The 25,092-nt window shown below is 49.5% G+C and overlaps 1 protein-coding gene across 7 annotated transcripts in view; it reads right to left on the reverse strand.

The window, feature by feature from the left end:
- NACC2 (NACC family member 2) overlaps positions 1-25,092 on the reverse strand; it is a 57,517-nt gene that overhangs the window by 18,013 nt on the left and 14,412 nt on the right. For 2 of the 7 annotated variants that reach the window (XM_064676688.1, XM_064676694.1), the window contains exon 2: positions 1,004-1,930. In XM_064676688.1, coding sequence (XP_064532758.1) covers positions 1,004-1,868 — 865 coding nt within the window. In that variant the 5' untranslated portion in view covers positions 1,869-1,930. The other 5 variants (XM_064676693.1, XM_064676691.1, XM_064676692.1 and 2 more) reach the window with 5 other exon arrangements.

Raw genomic sequence — 25,092 nt, forward strand, 5'->3', positions numbered from 1 at the left:
GAAGTGAGAGGGAAGGGGCCTCTCGTGCCCTTGTGCCCACTTCAGGGCTGAGCAGCAGCTCCAGGATGAGCAACACCAAAATGAAGCCACCTCCTCTGCCTCAGGCCCACCCAGGGATTCACACTACCATCCCTTATGGATCTTGGAAGGGCAAGAGAGGAATTTTACTTAGGTCTGTTTCTAATGCTGAAATAAAAAGAAATTAAGCTCCCTCAAACTGCTTTTCCCTTTCCAACAGCGATGTGTTGGGGCAAGGCTGGCTAAGGAGAGGGGGGCACTTCAGGCAGTGGGGAGAAAAGTCCTCCTTTTCTTCTTTGTGAAGATATTCCTAATTAACCCCTATTAAAATGATTTAGTTGATGTTTTTCTTCCTTATACATTTACCACTTTAAAAAAAAATCTTATTGTAAAACACCAGGACAGGGGGACCGTGCCTGGCACCTTGCTGAAGACTAATTCCCAAAATAACCACCCAGCCTTCACTGGGCCACCAAGGACTGATGCTTCCTTTCCCATGGATGACCACCCCTCTCAGACGACCCACGGCAGGAGAACTCAATCCTCACCTTGGGACGGGTGTCACCAGCATAGGGCTCATGCAACCACCAGGCCCCTTGTTGGCAGCCTCAGCCAAAAAGTGAAGGGCTGAGCTGACCGTGGTGGATGATGTGACCGTGGTGGATGATGTGACCGTGGTGGATGATGTGACCGTGGTGGATGATGTGACCGTGGTGGACGATGCAGCCACTCATTTAAAGGGCCTCCCAGCTGGGGACACAGCCCAGGAGCGATGGCACGGCAGGACCTGCCCATGCCACACCCGGACACCAGCACCAAGCCCACCACGTGCATCGCCTCCTGCGCCGCGCCACAAAAACCAACAAACGAAGCCCTCAAAGACAAAAAGCCCGATGAACAACCCAAACCGACCCGTGGCGGCCAGACAAGGCCCAAGCAACCCCTGCAGGGGAGCAGAAAACCCAAGGACAGAGACGCCCATTACCAGAGTAGCCTCCCGAGGACTTGATGTACATCTGCCCGTACTGCTCCTCCACCATGGTGTCGTAGGCCTCGTCGTCCTCCTCGTCCTCCTCGTTGTGGTAGGAGGTGGGGCTGTCGGTGGTGGGAATGCTGCTGGCGCCGGGGCTCGTCCGCTCCCCCTGCGAGTACTGCACCTGCTGCACGTTGGGGATGAGGGTGGCCAGGTTGGGCATCCCGTAGTAGGACACGCGGGAGAGCTTCAGGGGCCCCGCGTTGGCGCCGCCGCCTGCGGCCCCGTCCCGGGCGCCGGGTTCCAGGGGCCTTTTCCCAGGCCCGCCGGGCAGGGCGGCCGCCTGCAGCTCCATGTTCTCGTGTTTGACGCGCGTGAGGAGCGGGATGGGCATGGAGGGGGACATGACGTAGGGCGCCGAGGCCGACTGCAGCTGGTTGCAGGGGCTCTGCGGCTCCGAGCTGGGGTCTTCGATCATGGTGGTCTGAGAGTCACAGTGGGGCGAGCTGACCTTGAACATCAAGTCCGTGCCTTTCTCCACGATGTGCTGGATCTGCAGGAAGCCCGCCGTGTACATCACCACCAGCTGCTCGCTCGCGGCCATGGTCAGCTTCCCGGTGTAGCAGAAGGAGAGGATCTGCTGGAAGCAGGCGGGGGGGACGGTACCCGGCAGCTCAAAGGCGTTTTTGCTGTTCCCACTGAACAAGTCTCGGAAGTAGAGGCTGCTGGCGGCCAGCACCGCCCGGTGAGCCTTGAAGGCCTGGCCCTTCACCACGATGGAGACATCGCAGTACAGCCCCAGCAGCCGCTGCTCGTTCAGGCAGCCCAGAACGGTGTTCCCGAAGTTGGGAATCTCTATGTGCAACATCTGCGACATGGCTCAGGATCGGCTGGAGCTCCTCAGACATTCAATGCAGGAATATCCAAAGTAGGGCACATCTGAAAGAGGGAGAAGGCAGGGAGAGAGGAACAGCGTTTTTAGACAGTTCACCAAAGCAGGCGAAGCAGAGGAACCCACCTCACCCGACATCAAAGGCTCAAAATGAGCTCTGAGAGCCGACGTGGAAAAAGCAATCGCTCATAAAAATTACTTATCAATGTCTTCAACCCACGCTGGGAACGCTATTCCAAGGATATTCCCCCAAAAATGCAAGTATTTCCTTCAAGTTGCGGTCTGTTTAAATAAGCACCACTGATTTATTCCCCCAGGGCTTTTACTTTACGCAGGAAAATCTGAACGATAATGGGAGAGAACAGTAAAGCAAACGAAAGACAGTCAGACAGATCTCCGGTAGCATTATATAAGAAACACAACAACCAGCAGCTCTGTTGAAACTACAGAAAAGATATTTATAAAACAATGTGCCATTCTGCCCGAAATAAATACAGGATTCTGCCGGAGCGACAGCTCCCAGGAAAAAGCACTTTGAAAAGCAATCTTCCCATTTGCACCAGAAAGAGGGAGCATTTCAACAGTTAAACCCCTTCTCAACAGATTTATCCTCCAACAAAACGAGGCTTAGCTCCAAATTAAGCCAGATATTTGAGCCCCAATAAAACAAACCAAGTGCTGCAGCGAGCCGCCTACCACGTTGTCTTCTAATTTTCACCCCCCCTAAACCCAAAGCGGGGCAGGGGGAGCCCCAGCCCAGCCCCTCCTGCGGCCAGAGCCCCCCGGTGCCCCCCAGCCCCCGGGTACCGGCGGCGAGGACCCTCCGAGCAAAACCCCCCGGGCTGGAGGCTCCGGCTCCGGCTCCGCATCCCAGCGCGGCCGCTCCTCAGGGCCAGCCGTACCTTTTGGCCGCGGGGAGAATTCCTGCTTCCACCCCCCGAAAGGAAGCCTGGCGTTGGGAAGGGACCTCGTGCAAACCCGCAGCAGGTAATGCCAGCGCAGCCCGAGCTCCGAAAACTCCAGCGGAGCAAATCACTGCGGATCCACCGACACGGAGCCCAAACCAACCCCCCCCCCCCTTGCTCCCTCCCCGAAGAGTCCAGGAGGTTTAAAATCCTGTTTGCCTTCAACACCACTGAAGCAAAACTACAGTTAACTAGTACCGAAAGCTCGGAAGAACGATATTTAAAAAAAAAAAAAAAAGGGGGGGGGGGATAGAAGTTTATCTGCGAAAGATTAAAAAAAAGAAAAAATCTCTGCAAAGAAAATAATAACCCACAAAGAGCTGCTCTGTTCCCATTGCTGGGGAGGAAAAAAAAAGAGGAAAAAAAAAAAAAGTCCTATCTGCAAGGCCACGGGGTAACAGGAAGAAAAGGGAACACACTCGGAGCCAATTTAATTGTATCTGCATGGTTAAAAAAAAAAAAAAAAAGAAAAGAAAAATTCCTTCCAAGCGAGGAAGTTGCCGGTGCCTTCGCCCGGCTGGGAGCGAACGTACCTTGAGCAGCGTCCGCTCGCCGAGGGGCTCCGGGTCCCCCGATCGCTGCCGCCGAGGGCTCAGGGGAGGGGGGGAAATAAAACAGAGTATCAAGCCCTGGGTTTGTATCTGCTGGAGCTGAAGCTTTTACCAAGTCAAATCTCCCCGGCAGCGCACAGCATCTAAATGAATAGGCCGGATGCAGATTAACATTCAGGCTGCTCTCTGCAATGAATAGAGCCCTTTGATTAGGGACCTGAAGTAAATGCCAGTTTCAAACCGAAGCTTTAAAAACAGAGAAATATCAGTGCCAGAGGAATGCTCTCAGTGTTGGTACAAGACAGACTTTTGATGAGTCACTGCAATGCAAACAAAGATGGCAGAAATACTGTACTGTATGCTGATGAAATGCTTAGTGGTGCCACGGCAACTGAGACAGGTTTTAAATTTATAGTGCAGTTTTGCATATGAATTACGCTGTAAACTGCCTCCCCTGCCATCTAGTACATCCAGAGTGTCAAAGCATTTAAACTATTCCAAACAGTCTGCAGAGCTGGCACTGCTGCTGGTTAACTCCTGCGGCCGGAGGAAGGCACTGAGCAGGGGTGGGGAGCATCCCCTGCATCCCCCCAGCTGTCTCCTGTATCCCCAGCATCCCCCCAGCATCCCTTGTACCCTTCAGCATCCTCCTGCATCACCTGTATCCTCAGCATCCTCCTGCATCACTCCTATATCCCCCCAGTATCGTCCTGCATCTCCCCAGCATCCTCCTGCATGCCCTCAGCATCTCCCCAGTATCATCCTGCATCCCCCCAGCATCCTCCTGCATCACCCCTGCATCCCCCCAGCATCCTCCTGCATCCCTCCAGCATCCTTAGCATGTCCCCTGCATTCTCCTGCATCCCCCCCAACACCCCCTGCATCCCGCCCAGCAACCCCTGAATCCTCCCCAGCAACCCCTGCACCCTCCCCAGCATCCTCCCATCTGCCCCAGCATCCCACCTGCCCCAGCATCCCACCCCAAGAGCTCCCCAAAACCACCCACCCAAAAGCAGAGCTTTGGGAATGCCCAAATCTGCCCAAAATAAAGGTGCTCCTTGGGCAGCCACAGTCCTGCCTTCTGCCCCCCCCCCAGCCCCTCCCCAATACAAGAAAGCCTTTCAAATGCAGGAAAAATGTTTACCCCTTGGGGAAAGCTTCTTTCAGTCTGTGGCTGAATCCACTAAAAGCAAATCCATTTGCTTAAGTAATGAAATCCCAGTCACATTGTCTCCTGGATTCAGATTTTAAATTACCTTCGCATTTATTGAGCATGTTTGGTGCTTTTTTCTGGGAAAGAGGGTGGGGCCTCCCTTTGCTCACTTCTGCCTTGCCCAGGGTGTTTTTAGTTCTGCCCTGCTCTCCAGTTTGGTTCAATTGCTCTGCTCGGATGGTCACACACACTTAACATTTCGGAGCTGGGAGGTGAACCCATCCTTAGTGGAGGGCAACTGCAGGGAGCACAGGGCTGGGGATGCTCTGGTGTGACCCTTTCCCTCCTGATGCTGCTCAGATCTCCACTCCCACATCCACAAAGAGATGTTTGGTGCACGAAGTTCAACTCCAGAGCAGCAAAACCGGGGCTGGGCTGCCTTCCCCTGCACTTCCAGCAGCACCAGCAGCACAGCTGCTCTGCATCCCACGGGACCTGCAGCCTCCCGGCGCCTGGCAGAGCCACCCCGCTCCCAGAGCAGGACCTCCAGGCACTGGGAATGCTCAGGGACCCCAGGGCAGGTGACTGGGATCTCTGCCTGGTGTTGATGAGGAGGCAAAGGCACCGAGAGCGGCCCAAGGTGACGCCCTGTGAGGAGGTCAGGGATGACCCCTCGACAGCCAAGCCTGAGAGCCCCCAAAACCTCTTCCAACCATCCCACCACCCATCTCTGCTGGAGAAGGGATGGAGTCTGCCCCGGCAAATGCAGATGCACTCTGGATCTGGGAGAATTACTGAGAAAAATGTGCTTCACAGAATAACCTTCATTGCTCAGGCACCTGAAGGAAGCCTCACCCATGGTGATGGCAGACCATGGATGGAGAAGGATCTCCTCCTCCTCTTTTTCTCCCAGAAAGGGCTCCCTAAGAGCTGGAGGAGAGACCAGGAAGGCCCTGGATGGGACCTCCTTGGACCCAGCAGGGCAGGATGTGAGGGACCAGCCAAGGACAGCTCAGTAGCACAGAACAAGCCAACTTAAAATAGATATTAATTATTAATATTGCTTTGAATTTGCTCTATAAACAAGCCAGGCATGCCAGGAGCAACCCATGTCTCCCTAAAAACACCAAAATTGAGCTGGTTTAGGGTATGTTTAAGTCAGAGAGAAGCATCAGAGTGCCCCAGTCTCCCAAATCCTTGGCAGATCTCATGTACAACCTCCCAAGATGCTCCACACAACTGGTCCCTCCCAAAATACGGTTCTCAGGGAAATGGTGAGAAAAGTAACCATCTTTGGTCTAGAAAGAGCATTGAGGAACACAAGCCAAGCTGTACCAGCAAGCTGCAAAAGCCCAAACCACTCCAATAAACTGCCAGTCAGGACTGCTGGAATTTTTTTCTTCCTCCTCCCTTTCCCCCGGTCTTTTTATGACCAGACTGTATTAAAAAAAAAAATCTAAAAAACCTTCAACCCAAAAACACCAACAACCCCAAATCTCCCAAGAATCCAAGAAATAAAAGAAGTCTTGAAAGCCAAGGAGAGCCTGCTCACAACCAAAGCTCACATTCCCTAAAAACAACAGCAACAAAATGCTACTGTGACTAGATGGTAAATGCAGCAACACTTGATGTCTACCTTAAAAAGATCCTCTACTAAATACGATTATTTTTCTTTTAAATAGAGCAGCAAGTGACTTCTGAAGGGTTTGAAATGGCTTCAGCCCATCTGACATTGGAAGAGCTGCGCTGCAGGAAAAATGACCTTTGCAATTCCAGATGTAAACTGTATTTTTCCAACCTCATCTCCCAAGCTGAGCTGTGCCCCACGGTGCAGGAGGAGCCCCCAGCACCCTCCCCACCCAAAAAAAACCAGTCCCCTTTGGACTGCCTTGTCCTACAGGTGACAGACCATCAACTGGACACCTCCAAACGGGAAAACTTGGACCAAAGTGGATTAAAACCAGCCAAGCACCTCCTACTTTGATTATCTGACATATGTGACCACTCAGGCAAAACATCATTTTGTTTTCTGATGGCAGCCTCTTTTTCCAGCACTTGGATACAGCAGGACAATTTGTACATCTCTGCCTGATTTTTGTAAAGTCATAGCTTTTGTCACAAGATGTTCATAAAAAATGCAGCCGTTATTTGAGACAACTTCCAGGAGAGTTTGGGAATTCTCAGCCTCTGCCCTCATCTGCTTTGGGGAAAAAAAAAGCAGATCTGCTCTTTTCCAAACTAAATCCCTGCTCCAAGGCCTGAAAGGTTGGGAAGAGGCGACAGCAACAAAGGAAAAAAGCATCGACCTGGAATAAGATGCTGCCATCAGAGCTCCCCCAGGAGTAATCAGAAATAATTAGATAATGTATTTAAATTGTCTTTTTTTCTTAGCCAAACAACATGCAAAGAGCCTCAGTGGTGAATCACCCCCCAAAAAAGCCCCCAAATATCCCCAAAGTCCTGCAGTTCCCGCAGGAAGGTGCTCTGGGCAGCAGCTGGGGCAAGGACAAAGGGACAGGGACCCTCTGGGGGTGGGAGACAAAGCAGCCAAAGGCTTTCACCCCCCCAGCCCAAGCCCCTCGAAAGAAAAGAGCTGAAAAGTCCTGCCCTTGAAGGCCCCAAAGGGTCAAAGGAAACTTCTCTTTCTTCTGTAAATGAGGAGAGAGGGGGGAAAAATCCCACCCTTGGATTTGAGGCTAGCAGGGGTTGTCACCCACCAAAGCCACCCAGTACCCCCAGGCACAGGGTGCCACCTGCCCTGCCCTCAGCACATGGTTTTGGGGTTGTTTCCCCCCTCCTTTTAATGCAAAGGAAATGCACTTTTACACAAACCCAAGGGAAAATACGCAACAGCTCCCTGCAAACTCCGCAGCCAAGTACCATCCCCTAAGCCCAGAGCTGCTGTAATGCCTCAAATGAAATAAAGAGTTAAATAAAATAAAGAGTTAAATAAAATAAAGAGTTAAATAAAATAAAGAGTTAAAGAAAATAAAGAGTTAAATTAAGTCAAATAAAATGCACTTCAGGTCTAGGCTGTGCATCCCCCTCCTCCCCCCCCTGCACCGCAGGGAGACATGAAGCCAAAAAGTCATTGCACCCCAAAACTGAGCATCCCCCCCTGAAAGGGGGAGAAAATCCCAGAGGGGAAGGGAGAGGGATTGGGGCTCGGCCGTGGAACGCTGTGGATGCCTGTGCAGAGGAAAACAAGGTTAAGTTCAGTAATCAAATGCCAGTCCTAGCGAGGCTCCTCTCCTGCAGCACCGGGAGCTGCAGCTCCAAAGTATTTATTTTTGAAATGCTGCAAGTGGCAAGCGGCACGGACAGCCCCTATTTTTAGTGTAGCAGCCAGTGGCAATGGGTGAAAGAAGATTATTTCTGCCTTATTAAGAGCCCAAAGTGAATTTGCAAAATATTCCTCAGTAGCACAGCAGCAGCCCACACGCAGCAGACATGCAGCACGGGGCTTCAGAATCCTGGAAGTTCGCACAGAAAGTACAGACCTGCAGGCTCGGGCAGGGAATGGGGGGGAGAAGATGGAAAAGTGAGCTGAATTAATGCTTGGGGATGCAGCTCAGGAGGTGAGTGTGGCCCCACTGCCAGGGCAGCCTGGGGTGGGGTGATGGGTGCTCAGCTTGGGGACCCCCACACAGCCTCTGGAGCTTTGCTCAGGGACCCCAGCACAGCCCTGGAGTCTCTCCTTGGGGACCCCAGCACAGCCCTGGAGTCTCTCCTTGGGGACCCCAGCACAACCCTGGAGGATCTTCCCAGGGACCCCAGCACAGCCTTGGGGTCCCTCCTTGCAGACCTCAACACAGCCTTGGGGTCTCTCCCCAGGGACCCTGGCACAGTCCCAAGCATCTCTCCATGGGGACCCCAGTACAGCCCTCGGGTCTCTTCCCAGAGACCCCGGGATAGCCCCCAGCATCTCTCCCTGGGGACCCTGGCACAGTCCCAAGGGGTCTCTCCTTGGGGACCCCAGCACAGCTGTGAGGGGTCTCTCCGTGGGGACCCTGGCACAGCCCTGGTACCTCTTCCCAGAGACCCTGGCACAGCCCTGGGGTCTCTCCATGGAGACCCCTGGCATAACCCCAAGCCCTGAGGGGTCTCTCCTTGAGCACCCCAGCATAACCCCAAGCATCTCTCCCTGGGGAGCCCAGCACAGCCCTGAGGGGTCTCTCCTTGAGGACCCAGCACAGTCCCAGCAGCTCTTCCTGGGGACCCCAGCACAGCCCCAGGAACCCCAGCACAACCATGGGGTCTCTTCCCAGAGACCCCGGGATAGCCCCCAGAACACCTCCCTGGAGACCCTGGCACAGCCCCGAGGGGTCTCTCCGTGGGGACCCAGCACAGCCCCATGGGCTCTCTTCCCCAGGCCCCTGGCACAGCCCTGGCACAGCCCCATTCCTGGGCTCTGTCCTGCTGCAAGGTGAGTCACCAGCAGCCCGGGCACATCTCTGGCTCCTCGAGGTCACCCACCCAGCAGCCTCCAAAAAGTGCCGTCATTGAGCCCGGGTGAAGCGTGTTACTGCCATTATTATTTCATTAGTTGTTGTTTTTTTTTTTTCTTCTCCCCTTCCCTATCACTGATTTTAAGAGCCTCTCAAACCAAGGAGAAGCAAAAAATAGAAAACGCAACATTTTAATGTTGTTTCCCCCCCCCCCCCTCCCCGATTGCTGCAAGGAGAAGGGAGAGACCTGGATAAAAAAATACAGTTATCCAGCAGGACGGAATATTTTGCCATCTAATAAAAACTCAAGACCCCGAGTAAGTTACAGCCAGCAGAAAGCAAACAGCACCCCATCACCCTGCCTCCAGCATCCCAGCACAAGCACTAATTCCCATCCGTAACACATCAAAAAGACAAGTGCCATGCTGAATCCTATTCTCCTCACTCCTAGTACACAACAGCAGAGCAGGCAATATATAACATGCATGACTCAGTCCTACCACCGTGCCACTACGGAACAGAAAGCTTTAAAATAAAAGTAAATATCTTAAAAGGTCAATTAAGAAAAGCTTACAAAACATCAGACGCTGCTTCTTGCTAGAGCTCATTACCTAGTATGGTGGAGCTGCCTGTGTGTTTTTTTTTCTTGTGCAAGTTAGTCTGTGAGTCAGCATTAACACACATGAGAACATCAGGAATACTGCCTAGTTCTGATGCAATGGAGGTTGTAAAAAAAAAAAAAAAAAAAGAGAAGAGAGAAGAAGAAGAAGAAGAAATCGCACTCGGTTTGGACAGGAGCCTGTAATTCAATTGCCTTTACTTTTCAATTACTGCATAGCCTACCCTGACCAACCTGCAGAGGGGAAGGAAACTTTGCTTACATCTCTGCCTTAAAATTAATGACTTTTTACTTTTGGCTGCAGCTTATTCTCCCTGCTTTTTCAAAAAGAAAAAAAAAAAAGGCATAATATAATTAACCCTTCAAGGGCAGCCGAGCCTGCGCAGCAATCGGGAGCTGTGTGGTTTTTGTAGGAATTTCAGGGCTGGAAAACGACCCTGCCAAAAAGTTCTGGCGGAGGGAGACATTTATACATTAAACTTTTAATAGTCTATAAAGCAAAGCTACAATTGCATCCGAGCTTGATCCTTAATGGAAATATAAGCTTGCAGACAAGGGAGGTTATAGACTGCAGACATTTAACTCTGCGCTTCTGGGCTTAGAGGAGCAAATATGAGACTGCACAGGAGGTTCTTCAAAAACAAGGGGTTTGGTCATTAAGCAAAAACCCTGAAAAACCTAAAATTGGTGCCATGAGATGCTCCCCTCAGCCTGATGCCCACTCTCCCCAGGCAGATGGAGGCAAAGCTGAAAACCTGCATTTTTCGTACACTGCATTTACTGCCTGTACTTTGGCAAACAATCCCCTCTCTCCCCCCTTCCTAGGGTTTGGAAAACCCCTCCAGACCGATCCCTGCTCCCAGGGATCACTGCAGGACAGTACAGGAGCCTCAACACTGACTTCATTTTTGCCTCCTCTGCTCCTGCAACAAAACCCTTCACCGAGGTAACAAATTGTGCCCAAAGCTTCAGAATGTGCCTATTTCTGTAGCACACCCTAAAACACCCCCAGACAGCACTGCAGCCCAGAATGTTGTATTATATAGGTGATGATGAGGATAATTCTATGATTATATATATGAAATATTAGAATACAAATCACATATGGTCAATATATTTTATATATATATAATATGGTCAACTACATCTTCTGAGCCAACACCAACATGTGACAAGTTCTGTGCTGCTGTGCAGTCCCTGGGAGAGCCCAGGACAGACATTCCTTAAATTTGAGGGTTTTACAGAGGGTTTTTACCTTATGCAGCAAAGGAGGGTCAGAGGTTGAAGGTAAAAATTTCTCCCCAATATTCACAACGTGCTGCAAACACTGAGCTGATCCCACAACAACAAACACCAATCAATCATCCAAAAAACCCAAGGGTAACTAATGCATATGGATTAATAATCCAGTGGATCACAAAATATGCTAAATCCCAGCTTAGTGTGCTCGTTGTTTTTATGAGCAGGCACAAACACCATAAAACTTCTTTTTTCAAAGTATAAATACTTATTAATGCTGACTAACCAACACAGAACCCCCTCTAATATCAGAGATCAATCACTTTTGCAGCTTCTCTTGCAGGCAAGGGTCTGTCTCAAACCACTGTGAGCCTGCTGGGTTTTTTTTTTTTTTCCTTAAGCATGTGGGACACTTGAATACAGATGAATTGAGTTTTAAAGGAAAAAACCCAAGCAGCAACTTCTGGGCCAAGTTCCTGTGTGCCAAACTTTTCAACTGCCACAGCACAGCTCGACAGTGTTTCAAAAGAATTTAAGCACTGTTTTGAATACTGCTGACAATCTCCCTCATCAAAATTTGTAATTTAAATACCTCAAATCTGAAAAGCACGCTCCCTGGGGCATGCTTCATTCTCCCTCCCCACCGCCCACCCTCCCCAAGCCCCATTTGGAATAAAATCCGTTGGCTTTCCATATCTGGCTGCTTTTTCCCCCCACCTCCCGCAGCCCCCCCAGCACCCGCTGCCTCCCGTGGGGTGCTCAGCAGAGCTGCTGCTTCGTGGATTAAACCTCTGGTGTGCACTGCTGCACCCCAAAGCACCGTCACCTTCCTCTTTTTCAGAACTCTGATGCTGGGTTGTGATAAAACCAGCGGCCGGTTTAGAGAGAAGACACGGATTTAGGAGCTAAAACCGGTCACTGGTTTAGAGATAAAACGCTGAAACCAGTCACTGGTTTAAAGCTAAAACTGGGCTGCCCAGACTTCTGCATCAAGAAGAGGCTAATCCATTCCCACCCCTTATCCAGTGGGTAAGATGTTCCTTCAGACACGCCAATAACCCCCCAGATAACTCTCTGTCACCAATCCTGACTGGCCAGGGGTGTCTGAGCGGGTTTCTCGGGGTGCCTGTGCCGTCGGGAGCAGCAGCTCCATTTTGGCAGGAGCGTGTTTAAGATTCCCTCCCAGTGCTGCAAAAGCACCTTGAAAGGTCGCCGAGCGCTTTCATATTCTCGGATCCATCTCGGAGGCTGCAGCAGACGAAAAACGGATTGACCTCGCCGGGAAACCGGGGGAGAGTCCCTGTGAAATAATCCATCAGCACCACCCTTCGCCAGCCGCAGCCGCCTTTGTCATGGGAACGCTCGGAAATCTCACCTACCTATTGCAGCCGGGGCTGGAGAGGGTTTAAATCCCAGCCCTGCTCTCCTGGGATGTAACCAAAGCCTGCACGGAGAGCTGCGGAGCGCCGAGCCGGCACACAACATAAAATACCTCCATATTAAAGTCTACGCAGAGCCTGTGCCCATTACCGAACTCATTAAAGACAGTGATACTTTGTAACACACTCTAATCTTTAATATTCATAGCTCGCCTCATTTGCATACCATGCCATAAATAGTTGAAGCAGAGGTAAAACACAAAGCGCTCCACTTGCATTTCTAATTATGCCTAAAAATCAAATGTAAATCACAACACAGCCAAGACACTGAAAAAAAATATTAAATTTGCTGGCTCGCTGTTAAAAAAATCTTTTTAAAAGGAAGAAAAAAAAAACCAAAACAAAACCAACCCCGAACCGCACGCACAAACCTAATTATTTTTAAAAAGACAAATCCAAGGGGGTCATGTTGTGAGTTGCAGGATGACACTGTTTTAAAAGGGGAGATGACACATCCCAGCCCCAACCCTGGTGATGGACCTTGGTGAACTCTGGCCGTGACCTCCCGGGAATTTCAGCTCATCTCCCCAAAACCACCCCTAAAAACCTGCCTTTCCCACCAAACTGGGCCACAGCCACTCATTTAACCTTGGTCTTTGGAGAAACAGCAGGAGCCTTTCCCTGCGGCGCGGCCGGGAAAGCTGATCCCCAGCTAAGGAGGCAAATTTGAAGCATCAGCTCGAACGTGAACTTGTGCCCCTGTGTTGGGTTGGCTGGAGGTCGGGGCTTTGGGAGGGAGAGCAGCTCCAGGGCTGGGAGCTGCTCCATCCCAAGGTTTAATGGGAAAAGAGGTGTTCTGGGGCGCTGGCATGTCCAGAGGGAACAGATGATTTTCTGAGGTAGCATCAGGGAGCCATGTGCTCTCCAGATACATCCCAAATGTTATCCCTTAATTCAGGAGCTCCAGCAAATTCACCTGCCTCCCCGGAAAGGATCCTGGGGAACTGCAGGGTGTCGGGAATGGCTCGTGGGACTTCAGTCCCCAGCCACCACCATCCTGGAGGATTGGTTTCCACAACAACTCTCAATTTATCCACTTTTAGGGAAAAGTGTGGCACCAGCTGAGAAGCCAGGATGTTTCCAGGGTGGAAACAGGCACGAGGCCTGGTGTCCTCACCTGTACAGCCAAGCTGAGTCCACTTCCCCCAATTCACAGAGGCATCAGAAGACTTTATGCCTGTAAAGCTCCTTAACACCCTTGGATAAAAAGAGTTATTAGTACATTACTGCCAACAGCATAAATAATTTCCCTCGGACCACTTGCTTCTGCATCAGGCATCACAAAATCCTCTGGATTTTATGGAATCTCATCACCACCAATACGTGAAAATGCACGTTTTTAGTTCAAGAGCTCCCCACTCCTAGACACTGATCCTGAACAACACTTCTGTTGTTCCCAGGAAGCTCAAAACTTCCCTAGTCTTCATCCCTCTCTCTGCTCCTCTTCTACATCCATCTCCCTGCTCCTCCTCATCCTCTCCCAAGAAGCCACTCACAACACAGAGGCGCAGCATCCACGGGACTCAAACCAAACTTTTACAGATTTGGGCCCAAAGATTCAATTAAAATCAAATGAACTGAATTTTACAGGAGTAGGACAAACCCCACAACTTTTGGGAAGCCACGAGGCCCCCTGGCCCAGCAGAGGAAGGCGGAGCGGGGCAGGCTGGATCCCATACGGCACAGCCGGATCCTTTCCCACTTACCTTCCCCTTCCCACTGGGACTCCAGCTGTAAAAACCCACCAGGTCTTAATGAAAGGCTTTTATGGGTGGCTGTCCCCAGGGAAAAATGCATTTTTGAGTCACTTGAACTGAGACTGATTTTGAAAAGGGAGGTAAATATCACGGAAGGGAGCCGGGCACTTGGCAGCCGCTCCGAGCCATCACCGCTCCCTTATGAGATTCCTCCCGTTTAACAAAAGGCTTAAAGAGACTTCTGAGAGTGAAGAGTGGAAAGAAATAAAAAAACCATGTTTATAAACATCATGTTCTGCTCCTACATGTACATCAGCATTCCGGGGTTCCCAAATTCCATCGGGGAGCGGGTGAGGGTTCCCCAGCCCTGCCCTCGTCCTCCCCTGGTGCTACAGCTCGTCTTGCCCCTTTCCCAGAACCTGTGTCCAGCTCGACAATGACATGGCATCAGCTCTAAGAAAGAGTTAAAAAGATCTTTTCTGCAATATCAACTTCCAAAGAATTCCAGAGACGTCATTAAATTTTAACCCCAGAAGGTGAGCAACCGCTCCGTGCCCCCTGCCCGCGCCGAGGGAGAAGTGAAAGCGAGCTGCTCACAGCCTGCAAAGCTTTTCTGCTCTTCTTATGTACCCTGGCACCCTGCCCAGACCTATTTTTAAGCCCATTTACTAGAAATCCCACAAATTAAAGGAAATACGGATAATGTTGTAAGAATCCTTTGGGCCAAATAAAAGCTACACATAATTTTCCTTGTGCATCAGAGTAAGATCCTTAACCACAAAAACCAGATTTCCCCAAAGCTCTTTTGCAACAGCGAGAAGAGAATCTTGTTTTGTAAAAAGTTGCTTTGATTCACTCCTGGATTACAGGGAGCGCGGCGGCTCCGCTGCCTCCCGGCCAAACCCAGGAGTGATTACTGTTATGAAACAGAAAGGTGTTAGGAGAACACAAATAAATTCAACATCTCCAGCTCTGGAATAGGGGCTGCAATGATAGCAAGGCACAGAGTGCTGTGGGGAGAAGCTGAGGATGGGTATTTGTTTTTTTTTTTCTCCCTAGAGGAGATTTTATTTTCCAGCTTCTTTCAAAGTGCGTTTTCGTGGCGTTCACGAAGGGTCAGTGTGCTGGGAAGCCTCCTCCTTGAGCACACCACCAGCCTGGGGAAATTCCTGCTTGGTGCACTCCACCCCCACCGTATCCCAGCCCTGAGAAACCCTGACAATCTTGTTTTGACAGTCCATCAAATAAGGAGCCCACAAAACTCATCTCAGCTGCCCTCGTGCCAAAACCTGTCCTGTTCCAGGCAGGAAAGTCACCACAGACCTGCTTCTTCATCTCCAACCCCATTCCTGACTGCATCCCAGTGCCACAGTGGGGCTGGGGGTGCTGCCCACCTGCACCCCCAGGACAGGGCAGGATGATGCCAGTGCAGGTTGTGCATCACGTCACCCACAGTGATGGGCCTCCACAGCATCTCCTTGGGGATTCCATGAGAAACAGTGATTTTATATCAAAATAAATCTATGCCCTGTATCTCTGCATTTAAACAGTTACAGTGGGGTCTCTCATGAGGTGGGCACAGGGGAGAGGGAGTGCAGGAAATAAAGGAGCATCCAGCTGCAGCAGGGCTTCGGGAAGGAGGGGCAAGCCTGCATTTTATACAGCAGCCACAATCTTAACTATGCAAAGACTTTAAATAAACTCCAGTAACAGCTCTTGTACTGTGGTAGGATTAAAAAGAAACCAACAACCAGACACATGTTTCACTACAACTCATCAGACAAGCAGAAACAGCCCCGAAACACAACGGTAAAAGCAGCATTTGTGGTTAATCCTGGCGGGGAGGGGATGAGGGGAAGGTGCTTCCTTTCCAACAGTGACAGCAAAGCCATCACCATCCAACCTGACTCTCCCTTCACTCTTCTTCATCCCCACTTAAAATGTCCTCCTCACAAACATTTCAGCTTCCTAAAAAGAAAAATAATTATGCAGGGGAATAACCACTCCTATCCCACAAACGCACGGATCCGAAAAGTTAAACACGCAACTTCGGGAACTTTTCCAAGATTTGTATGTTTTGCATGGAAAGCAAATGTTGTGGGGTTTTTTTTTTTCCAGCCTGGGAAAATATTTAAGTGCTAAGTTTAGGAAGCCAAGTCCATTTATTTCTGGTTTATGTTACTGCTCAGATGGAATCTAATTAGTGATTTAAGCAGCAGCGGGGGGAAGCAGTGCTGGCCCCTGACCCGGGGCTGTGCCCGCACGTGGTTTTGGGAATTCTCGCCCCAAAATGGGTTTTCTCCGTGGCACAGGAATGGCAGGAGTGGCTGAAGGATGGCCACCTTTCCCTGCAGCATCACAAAGTTGGACAGCAAAGGAGAGAGCCCCAGGTTCCTTTCCAGCCCCACCGGTTCATCGACACAGCAAAAAGTCTTTTCACAGTGATTCTCTTGGAAATAACAACACTTGATTTGCATTTTCCTGTGCACTGGCCCATTTTACTGAACTGCTGCCTTCCCTGAGTGCAGATGGAAACTCCTCCCTGCCCTCCCAGCTCGGAGCAGCTCCCAGCTCCATCAGTGCCAGTGGGACCGGTCCCACGAGCCAAGGCAGTGGTGGGGAGCAGTCCTGCCCCATCCCTGGAAGTGTTCAAGGCCAGGTTGGATGGGACTTGGAGCAACCTGGTCTAGTGGAATATGTCCCTGCCCATGGCAGGGGGTGGAACTGGATGATCTTTAAGGTCCCTTCCAACCCAAACTGTTCTGGAATTCTACAAAACCCTGAAAACTATTCGACCCCGAGTCTCACTCACTCGCTTAAACCTGGAGACTTTTCACCCCAGCCACAAGGCCCTTCAGCTTTTTTGCAGCAAGACAGCAAGTGCTTTGCCTCTATTTTTCCATTTCTTTGTGCATTTTTGCAAATCCTTCTGGCCAGTTAAACCAGAACCATCGCAATTGCGAAATCCAGGAAATTTGCTGCAACGCTCCGTAACTCTTGCGAGGCAATTAGCCAAAACCTCACACAAATAGGCTTTTTTGCCACACCGTTCTAACCACCAAGCATTAACCCATTTTCTTAGGAAACAACATCTGCTGAAATAACTTCCTAATCTAGCAGCAGGCATGGAAAAACCCCCACTGCAGTATCTCTGATCTGTGGTGAAGAGAATCTGCTGATTTGTCCCACTCAGAGGGTACCGAGTGGCCCCAGCTGAGCAAAAGGTCCTCACACAGACCCTCTCCCTGGAACAGTCATTACTTGGCTGGGAAAAGTGACAGGGTCCAAGTTCATCCTGGGAGGTGTGGTGCAGGATTTACGTCCCTGAACCCAACTGTTGTGGGGTCTGAAATCCTTGGAGCTAAAGGAACTGCCCTGCAGCTGCAGGAAAAAATCACGGCACAGGCAGGACAGTGCCTGGGTATCATTGGTAAGAATAAACCACTGGGCAATAAAGCAACCATTTCCATTTCCTACCACACATTTACATGGCATTTCTTCCTGGGAAGACCTCAACACAGAGCAAAAATTAAGGTCCATGATTTGTCCAAGGAAACACTTATGACAGAGAGAGAAACTGAGGCAGAGCAGGATAACATAATACCCAACATCACACAGTGAGCCAGAGCCTGGAGGCACAAAGACAGAAACCACCCTCCATACTTTTCCTTATTCCATATTAAAACAGCAGCTACACTTCTGGGCCATTAGTTATAACTCATTTCCTCCCTTTTTCTCTGCCCCTGCTTTCTCCCCCATCCTGAAAAACCAATAAAATAAAATAAAAAGCTTCCTTTTGGGAAGGCAGCGGTAATAACACTGCTCCCATCTGTTGCTGAGTCCAAGGACCTGCACGGGGGGGGAAGAGGCTGGAAAGCTGAAGGGGAGTCAAGTGTTTGCTTGGTTTTACTGAGAAATGAAATCCAGCTTTAAACACAGTAAATCGGAGACTATTCTGAATCACCTCTTGAATTTTTTAACGCTACTCCTGGGAGCACTGAAGGTAAATATGTTAATTTGACTTCAATCATGGTGCAGGGAAAAAAAAAAAGGCAGCACACTGTATTAGTTTAGGGTACCAAGTCTTAAAGCTATTCATGCATTTCTGCATATTTTATACTCAGCAAATAAAGTTCCAAGGTTCTATAAGGAGGCTGTGAAATTATTCTGAGTAAGCAATAATGAGCTGTGCATTATATAAGGCTGATACTAATGGTAATCTATTATTAAAATTTAAGAGTTAGAGGAGCTACAGAGTCCGACAGAAGGTTTTCCTCTCCAGGAAGGGAAAGCAGCACCTGGAGGAGGGAGGCTGGCCAGGCAGTGGGTTTTTGGGAGATGCTCTCCAACCAAGCTGCACCCCAGGTCCTTGGGATAATCTCTCCCATGTCTAATTAACTCTTCCACAGGTACCACCACAGCCACAGCCTCATCTCACAGCACAGGCACGATCCCGACTCACGGCAGGTTCACATTCCCGGTGTGTTTAATCCTCTGCCTGATGTTTCAGCGTAACAGATCTCCCAAAATGCATTTAAAAATTAACAGGGTTTCAGGTTGTACATCTCAGTGATCCCCAGGGGGATCTTGACCCTTGATTCCTGCTGAGATGCCCCACTTAGGCTGCACAGAGGGCACGGATGTGACCACTAAAACCCACTGTGTTTCTCCTCCCTGTGCCTATGCTCCTGCCAAATCACCTCCAGGACCTCCAAAGCAGCACCATGACATGGACCATGTCAGTATTCAAACACATGAAGGGAGAGGGCAGCATCACATCCCAGCAACCTGGTCAAGTGGAAGGTTCCCTGCTCACAACAGAGGTGTTGGAATGAGATGAGCTTTAAGGTCCCTTCCAGCCCAAATCACTCCATGATTCTATGATGCTCAGCAAGTTCAAGCCAAACTTTGCTTGATGCTGGTGTGAAGCAGACCTGCTCTGGCCCTCTCCCAGTCCCTCTCCTTCCTGGAGTCGGATGCTTTCCTGGGGACTGGAGCTCCAGGACCCATCCCAGCGAGCGCTGTGGATTTTAAGGACAAATCCTCATCTACTGCAACATCCCCTCTCAGCACTGCTGTGAGAGAAAAAACAGCAAAAACCCCAGAGTCTGGCTCATTTTCCTCCTTCCTACATCTTTTGGTGAGAATCAAAGGAGTCCCTGAGGGTTGGAAATCTGTATCTGACAAACATACAGAAACAGGAGCATCAGTGAGGGACCGGGGTGTCCCCACATTTAACCTGCTACGGCTCCACCTCGGGGCTCATGGACCCTGAACGCACCTGGGCATGTGGTGGTCTCACCTCATCACCTGCCCCTTGGAGGAAAATCCTCCCTTGGTTGACATGAAATGCAGAATTAAATTTTTGCTGCATCTCAGGGCGCGCTGCCAGCGCGCGGCCAAGTTCCCTTTTTTCTTTCCCCAATAAAATTTTGCAGTAAGTGTAGATCCCGAAGGCAACGTTCTGCCCAAACCAAAGGATAACGAAGCATAATAATTCCAGGAGAAACAAACTTAGTCTGAGACCTTTCAGCACTGAGAAGGATCCTAAACAGCGACGAGCTCTTTGCTCTCCGGGCCGAACAAAGCGCTGGGAAAGAAACCAAAGCAGAAAGGATGGAGCAGGTCAGATTTGCTGGTTGTTTATGGCACCCACCTTCCCTGTCTGCCCATTCCCTGCTGTATCACACCTACCTGGGCTGAAGGAGTTAACAGCTCTTCTGGGATGTAACAGGAGAAGGGAGTTAGTCATCTAGGCATGTCCGGATCGGTATGAACCGGGAGCTGCCTATGAATGAAGTTGCCTTGGAGATGCAGCCAAAACCAATGACCAGATATTAACTTTTCACACTGGGCTGCCAAGGCAGGCAGAACGAGTGAAACCAGCAGGACAGCTTCCAGCAGAGGTGGGAGCATCCAGATACAACATGAGGGACCCCCGAGATCCCCTGGGTGAGCAAAACCCTGCCTGTCTTTGCTCAAGGGGAAGGAGAAATTTCCCCTTGCAAAGCCAAGCGGGTCAAGGACTGGCAACAAAACCCTGTTGTGGGACCTATGGAATGGGTAGTGAATGCCCAGATGCAAGATGGTGTCTTCCCTTGGTCTAATTTTACAGTAGATGTTAAAGATACCAGCACCAAGCTCCCTAATTCTTTCTGGAATGAGCTTCATAAGCAGAAAAAGCTGCTATGGGCACCTTACCCAACGCAGCCGAAACGAGGTGTCATGAAACAAAACCATTAACAAGGAGTTCAAAGGCTGGGCTGGTGAAGGATCACATGCCTGCCTAACCCCAGCCCTTCATCTGCACTTCCAAGGGCAGGTTTGGAGGTGGGTGAGCAGGAAGGAGTGGCTGTTCTGGCCATCTGCTCCTCCAGCCCCGCTGGCTCCCAACGCAGTCACTCAGCAGGAGGAAACTCAGCTTTCAAGCAGAGGTTTCTCAATCTCAGCTCAGAGCAAGGTGGCTCCTACAGGGTGTTTCTGCCCTTGGTGAAGGTGACCAGCCCATTTCCCAAGGGGACTGTGCAAGGAGGACAGCAGGTGACCAAGAAGGTGGTGGATTGCACCAGCAGGAAGAGCATCCAGTAAAGCCCATGGGTGAAGACCACCTCAGCTGGGCCTCACCTCCCTCCAAACTCACTGGAGCACTGCACCATGGAAAGAAACAGCTTTTCAACCATGACAAGGCCTGCTCTGCTTGAGATAAATCAGGGCATCATGAGATGAATCAAACATCACCCACTGCTGGAGAACACACATCGTCAGTGGGGACACCACAAACCCCAGGTTCTAACCCAAAGTCCAGCCTCTGACAGGGAATATTTTCAGGCCCTGCCGTGAAGTTCACTTTGGCTCACACAGGGAATGACTTCCAGGAGAGCTACAATCCCCCATCACTGCTGGGCTGGACACAAAGCTCAGCCCCACCAGCACCTCCACTGCCCCACTGGCAATGAATGGGCTGTCAAACCACACCCCAGGCTGTTGGGGACACCACAGATGTCCCTCATGAGAACAGCAGGAGATGAAATGGCCATCTCTGCATCAGAGCAAACGCTCTGTTCCCATCCACACAGCAGCCCCTTGATATTTTTTCCCAGAAGGAAAAACAGAAGATGCTTTCCATAAGCAGACGATTTCAGCAGCTAATTTTACCATCACTTATGGTCGACTTTATGACTAAGATTTCATGCTGACTATATTAATCCTGTCAAATTTCAGAGTGAGAGAGAAATGATACTGTATATTTTATGGCTGCAATAACTTCTAAGCCATTAGACATGCATGCTGACATGAAAGTAATCAAATTGATTTTTTCCTATTACAATGAAGAACTTTGTATGAGCAAATAGTCTTTCTGGCACAGGAACGAAGCGCCAAGAAGCCTCTGCTCACTCAGGAAATTAGGAAATCGCCACGAGCCATCGTTCAGAAATTTGAGTTTTCTGCTTACTCACATTTTATTGTCACCAAAGCTGAAAGGAACACGTTAGCCGAGCGAACGATCGACAAAAGCCAACGGGAGGGATAATCAGGGGGTTTTGGAGCCCCGGTAAATACTGCAGAAGCTGCAGTTGATGGCTTTCCCAGCATTAAAGGCTCCCCCGTGCCTTTTTTAAACCTCATCAGACACAGAGCCCCTTGCACAGGGCAGCAGCTCACTGGCCACTTCTCCAGGTGTTGGGTGGACAAGCCTGAACAGGTCAGAAGAGGTTATTTAGAGGTTATTTGGGCAAGTCCTGGAGACCTGGAAGTACAGAGTCATTGAGAAATCCCATGTGCCAGAAGGTCAACTGAGAAAACCAGCCCAGACTCTGCTCCATCTCCTCTGCAGAAAGCAGAGAAAGAATTACTTAAGATAATTCTTTAAATGTAAATAGCCCTTGAATTATAATTTCCACTTGCTTCGTGTTCTGTTGGGTTTTTAAACCCAACTGATCGCTGCACTGGAAACATGGAAACCCTTCTCTGACTACCTAAAATTCCAGCTTAAAACCCTTTAACCCAACATGTTTGTCAAGTTCTAAAGAAAGTCAGGTCAAAATGGACCCAGACAAGTGTCAGGGCAGAGGTGACTGCCCGGGGTGTCCCCTGGCACGTGCAGGACCCTCCCCATGCCAGGACACTCCATGGGCAGAGGCAAAGCCAGACAGGGCAGGGGTTCTGTGAGCTGGGCCTTGCAGGGACGGGAGAACCTGTTTGAAAACCTGCCAGGTGCAAAAACCCGTGAAAACCTGTTTTCTTCCCCTGATGGGTGAGGACATGTTGGGTGTGAGAGGACGAGATCACTGAGGCTCAACACCTTGAAAGGCACGGCAACCAGAAGCAATTAAGTGCTGATAACACACATAACATAACAGGCTCAGCCAGCACCCTGCAGGCACAGTCACCTCTCTTCTACAGCCAATAAAGTTTCAGATTTTCTTTTAATTTTCAACATGGATCTCATACCTTTCTGTAGAGTATTGATATCAATCATTAAATAATGTCAGGTCTTTCAAACCAAGCAACCTGCACACAAAAAAATTGCACAGGGAGGTGCCAGAGCTGTCTAAAGGCTCACAGAAAGATGGGGGTGTGTGTGTATATCTGTGTATCTTTGGGTATGTATAAATATACACATATGTGTGTATATTTGGGATTAGGCTGATTTAACATGAATTCAGTTGCAAATCAAAATGCTTTGATGGCTCTCTATCAAAAGCATTTGTTTTTGGTTATGTTTTCTTTGTGGCATCTGGGTCTTTGTTAAAGACAAAAAATAACTCAGAAATATAGAACCATAAACCCACAACTACACAGATCACCTCAACCAAGACTTGCTAAATGCCAATATTAGTGAATTCCAATTTTAGTGAACTCCAATTTCAGTGAATTCCTTTGTCCTACCACACCAGACGTGTAAAGTCTGCATCATCCAAACATGCAAAACGTCTCCATACAAGTTATTAAATAAAATGAACTGTTTGGATTGCTGTTACACTTTTTTCCCCCCTTTAAATTAGAATTAAAGCTAATTTAAGATTTCATGACTCCAAGTTCGCAAAGACTCCCATTTGCAGCTGCAAACCCCTCGCTGCACTTTGTTATCACTTCCTTACCTTCCAGAACCCAAATAAAACCAGCTGTGGCTCTGCCACCATCTCTTTTAGGAGAGGAGAGCCCTGGCCAAGCAGGGCATGGTGTCCCTGCCCACATTCCTCTGCAGTGACTGCAGCACTCAGCACCCTCGGTGCCTCCAGCACCACCAGCGCTCCCGGCTCTCCTACGGACACCGAGGGAAGGGATGGGCTCAGGGTGACAGTCCCAGCCATGCTGGGGGACAGGGACATCTTCCTATTGCTACAGCTCCAGCTACCACCACCCCTGAAATTAAGAATCACAGCATCATGGAATGGTTTGGGTTGGAAGGGATCTTAAAGCTCATCTCATTCCAACCTCCCGCCGTGGGCAGGGACAGCTTCTGCTAGACCAGGTCACTCACCCGACCTGGCATTAAAGAAAACAGAGTTGGTTTTGTTTGTTTGGGGGGTTTTTTGTTGTTGTTTTCGTTTTGTTGTTGTTGTTTTGAGGTTTTTGTAGTTGTTTTTAGGGGTTTTTGTTTGTTTTTTTAAGTAGGTGTAAGCAAAACTAACCCAAGTCAAATCCCACCCCAGAACACTGAGCCCCATCAACCAGCACCGACCAGACGGGTCCCTTCTGCTGCCCCAGAGACTTATAAGGATTTCACCTTCCAGAGCAAGCCTGATCCATGGGATCTGGTTGGGATCTGGTGCCCAGAGAAGGGTGACCAGTGAGCCACGAGCCCACCACCCCCTTCCTCTGAACCCCAGCAGGAGACAGCGAACCCCTTCAACCGAATCACTCCAAAACCGCGCTTTAAACTTATTCCCCAAGCCCTGCAAACCCCACGGTTCCACAAAGGTAGGGAGAGAAGCCTCCCGGGAGAGGCGGCGAACAATATCCATGAGTTTCTCATGACCTTAACGGAGATTGCCATGACAACACCACTTCGATCCTCCAAACATGGATATATTCATTTGCACAAGTGTGATTGAGAATAATTAGAGCGAGATTCCCCGAGCCGGGGAGTCGCAGCCGCGCCCGGGCTCCGGCAGCAGAGCCCAAGTTTCAAGGGAAGCAGCCTCAAATTTAAATGTAAAAAAGAAAAAAACCCCCCCCCTCCCGACAACACTCTTTAGAGCCGCGTGACCTAATTCATTATAAAGAATGTCAGTTAGCAAACCTCTTAAATAAAACATTAAGCTAGAGGTAATTTGAAGCCTTGTGGATTTTGTTTTACTCAATTATTTTCTAATGCTCCGACTTCAAGAATAAATATGCGGAAATCAAAAAGAGGGAAAAAAAAAAAAAAGGAGGAATACTGAGGGTTTCATTTAATTCTTTTTTTCAAAAGAAATGAAGACATTCATACTAAACCAAAATACCCTCAACCAAGCCAGATTTTTAATTAAAACTTTTATGTCCTACAAGATTCTTCAAGGTTATAATATCTGCTCCCACATCATGAGGCGGCATCACGCTCAGAGAAGGGCAAGCCCATAATTCACATTAAAATAACCTGTGCTATGCATTGGTATAACTTATATCCAAGACATAAACCCACAAATTAAACCAGGTGTGAATCCTATTTTTTCCCTTCCCCATGATTTCCATAACCAGCTGTAATTTTCCCTCTGTCGGGAAGAGTTTCCCTCCAGCAGACACAGAGGGAGCAGCAGATCACACTGGCCTCTGCTTTGGTTTTATTAATGACTGATGGTGAGAACATGGTTATAGTGAGGCAGGTAGGAATAGAAAACCTGTAGAGCAGTAAAGAATAAAAGCCACTGTGGATATGAACAGACTGAAATGAGGTTAACTGGGAAAAGGGGGAAAACAAAGGGAATCACAGAATCCCAGGATGGTTTGGGTTGGAAAGGACCTTAAAGCTCAGCTTGTTCCCACCCCCTGCCATGGGCAGGGACACCTTCCACTAGCCCAGGTTGCTCCAAGTCCTGTCCAACCTGGCCTTGATAATCAGCACTGCAAATGCTCTTCTAAGAAATACCATAAAACTCCAAGAAACACAGTCAAA

The sequence above is a fragment of the Pseudopipra pipra genome, chromosome 20 (assembly GCF_036250125.1).
Source record: "Pseudopipra pipra isolate bDixPip1 chromosome 20, bDixPip1.hap1, whole genome shotgun sequence".
Lineage (NCBI taxonomy): Eukaryota > Metazoa > Chordata > Aves > Passeriformes > Pipridae > Pseudopipra > Pseudopipra pipra.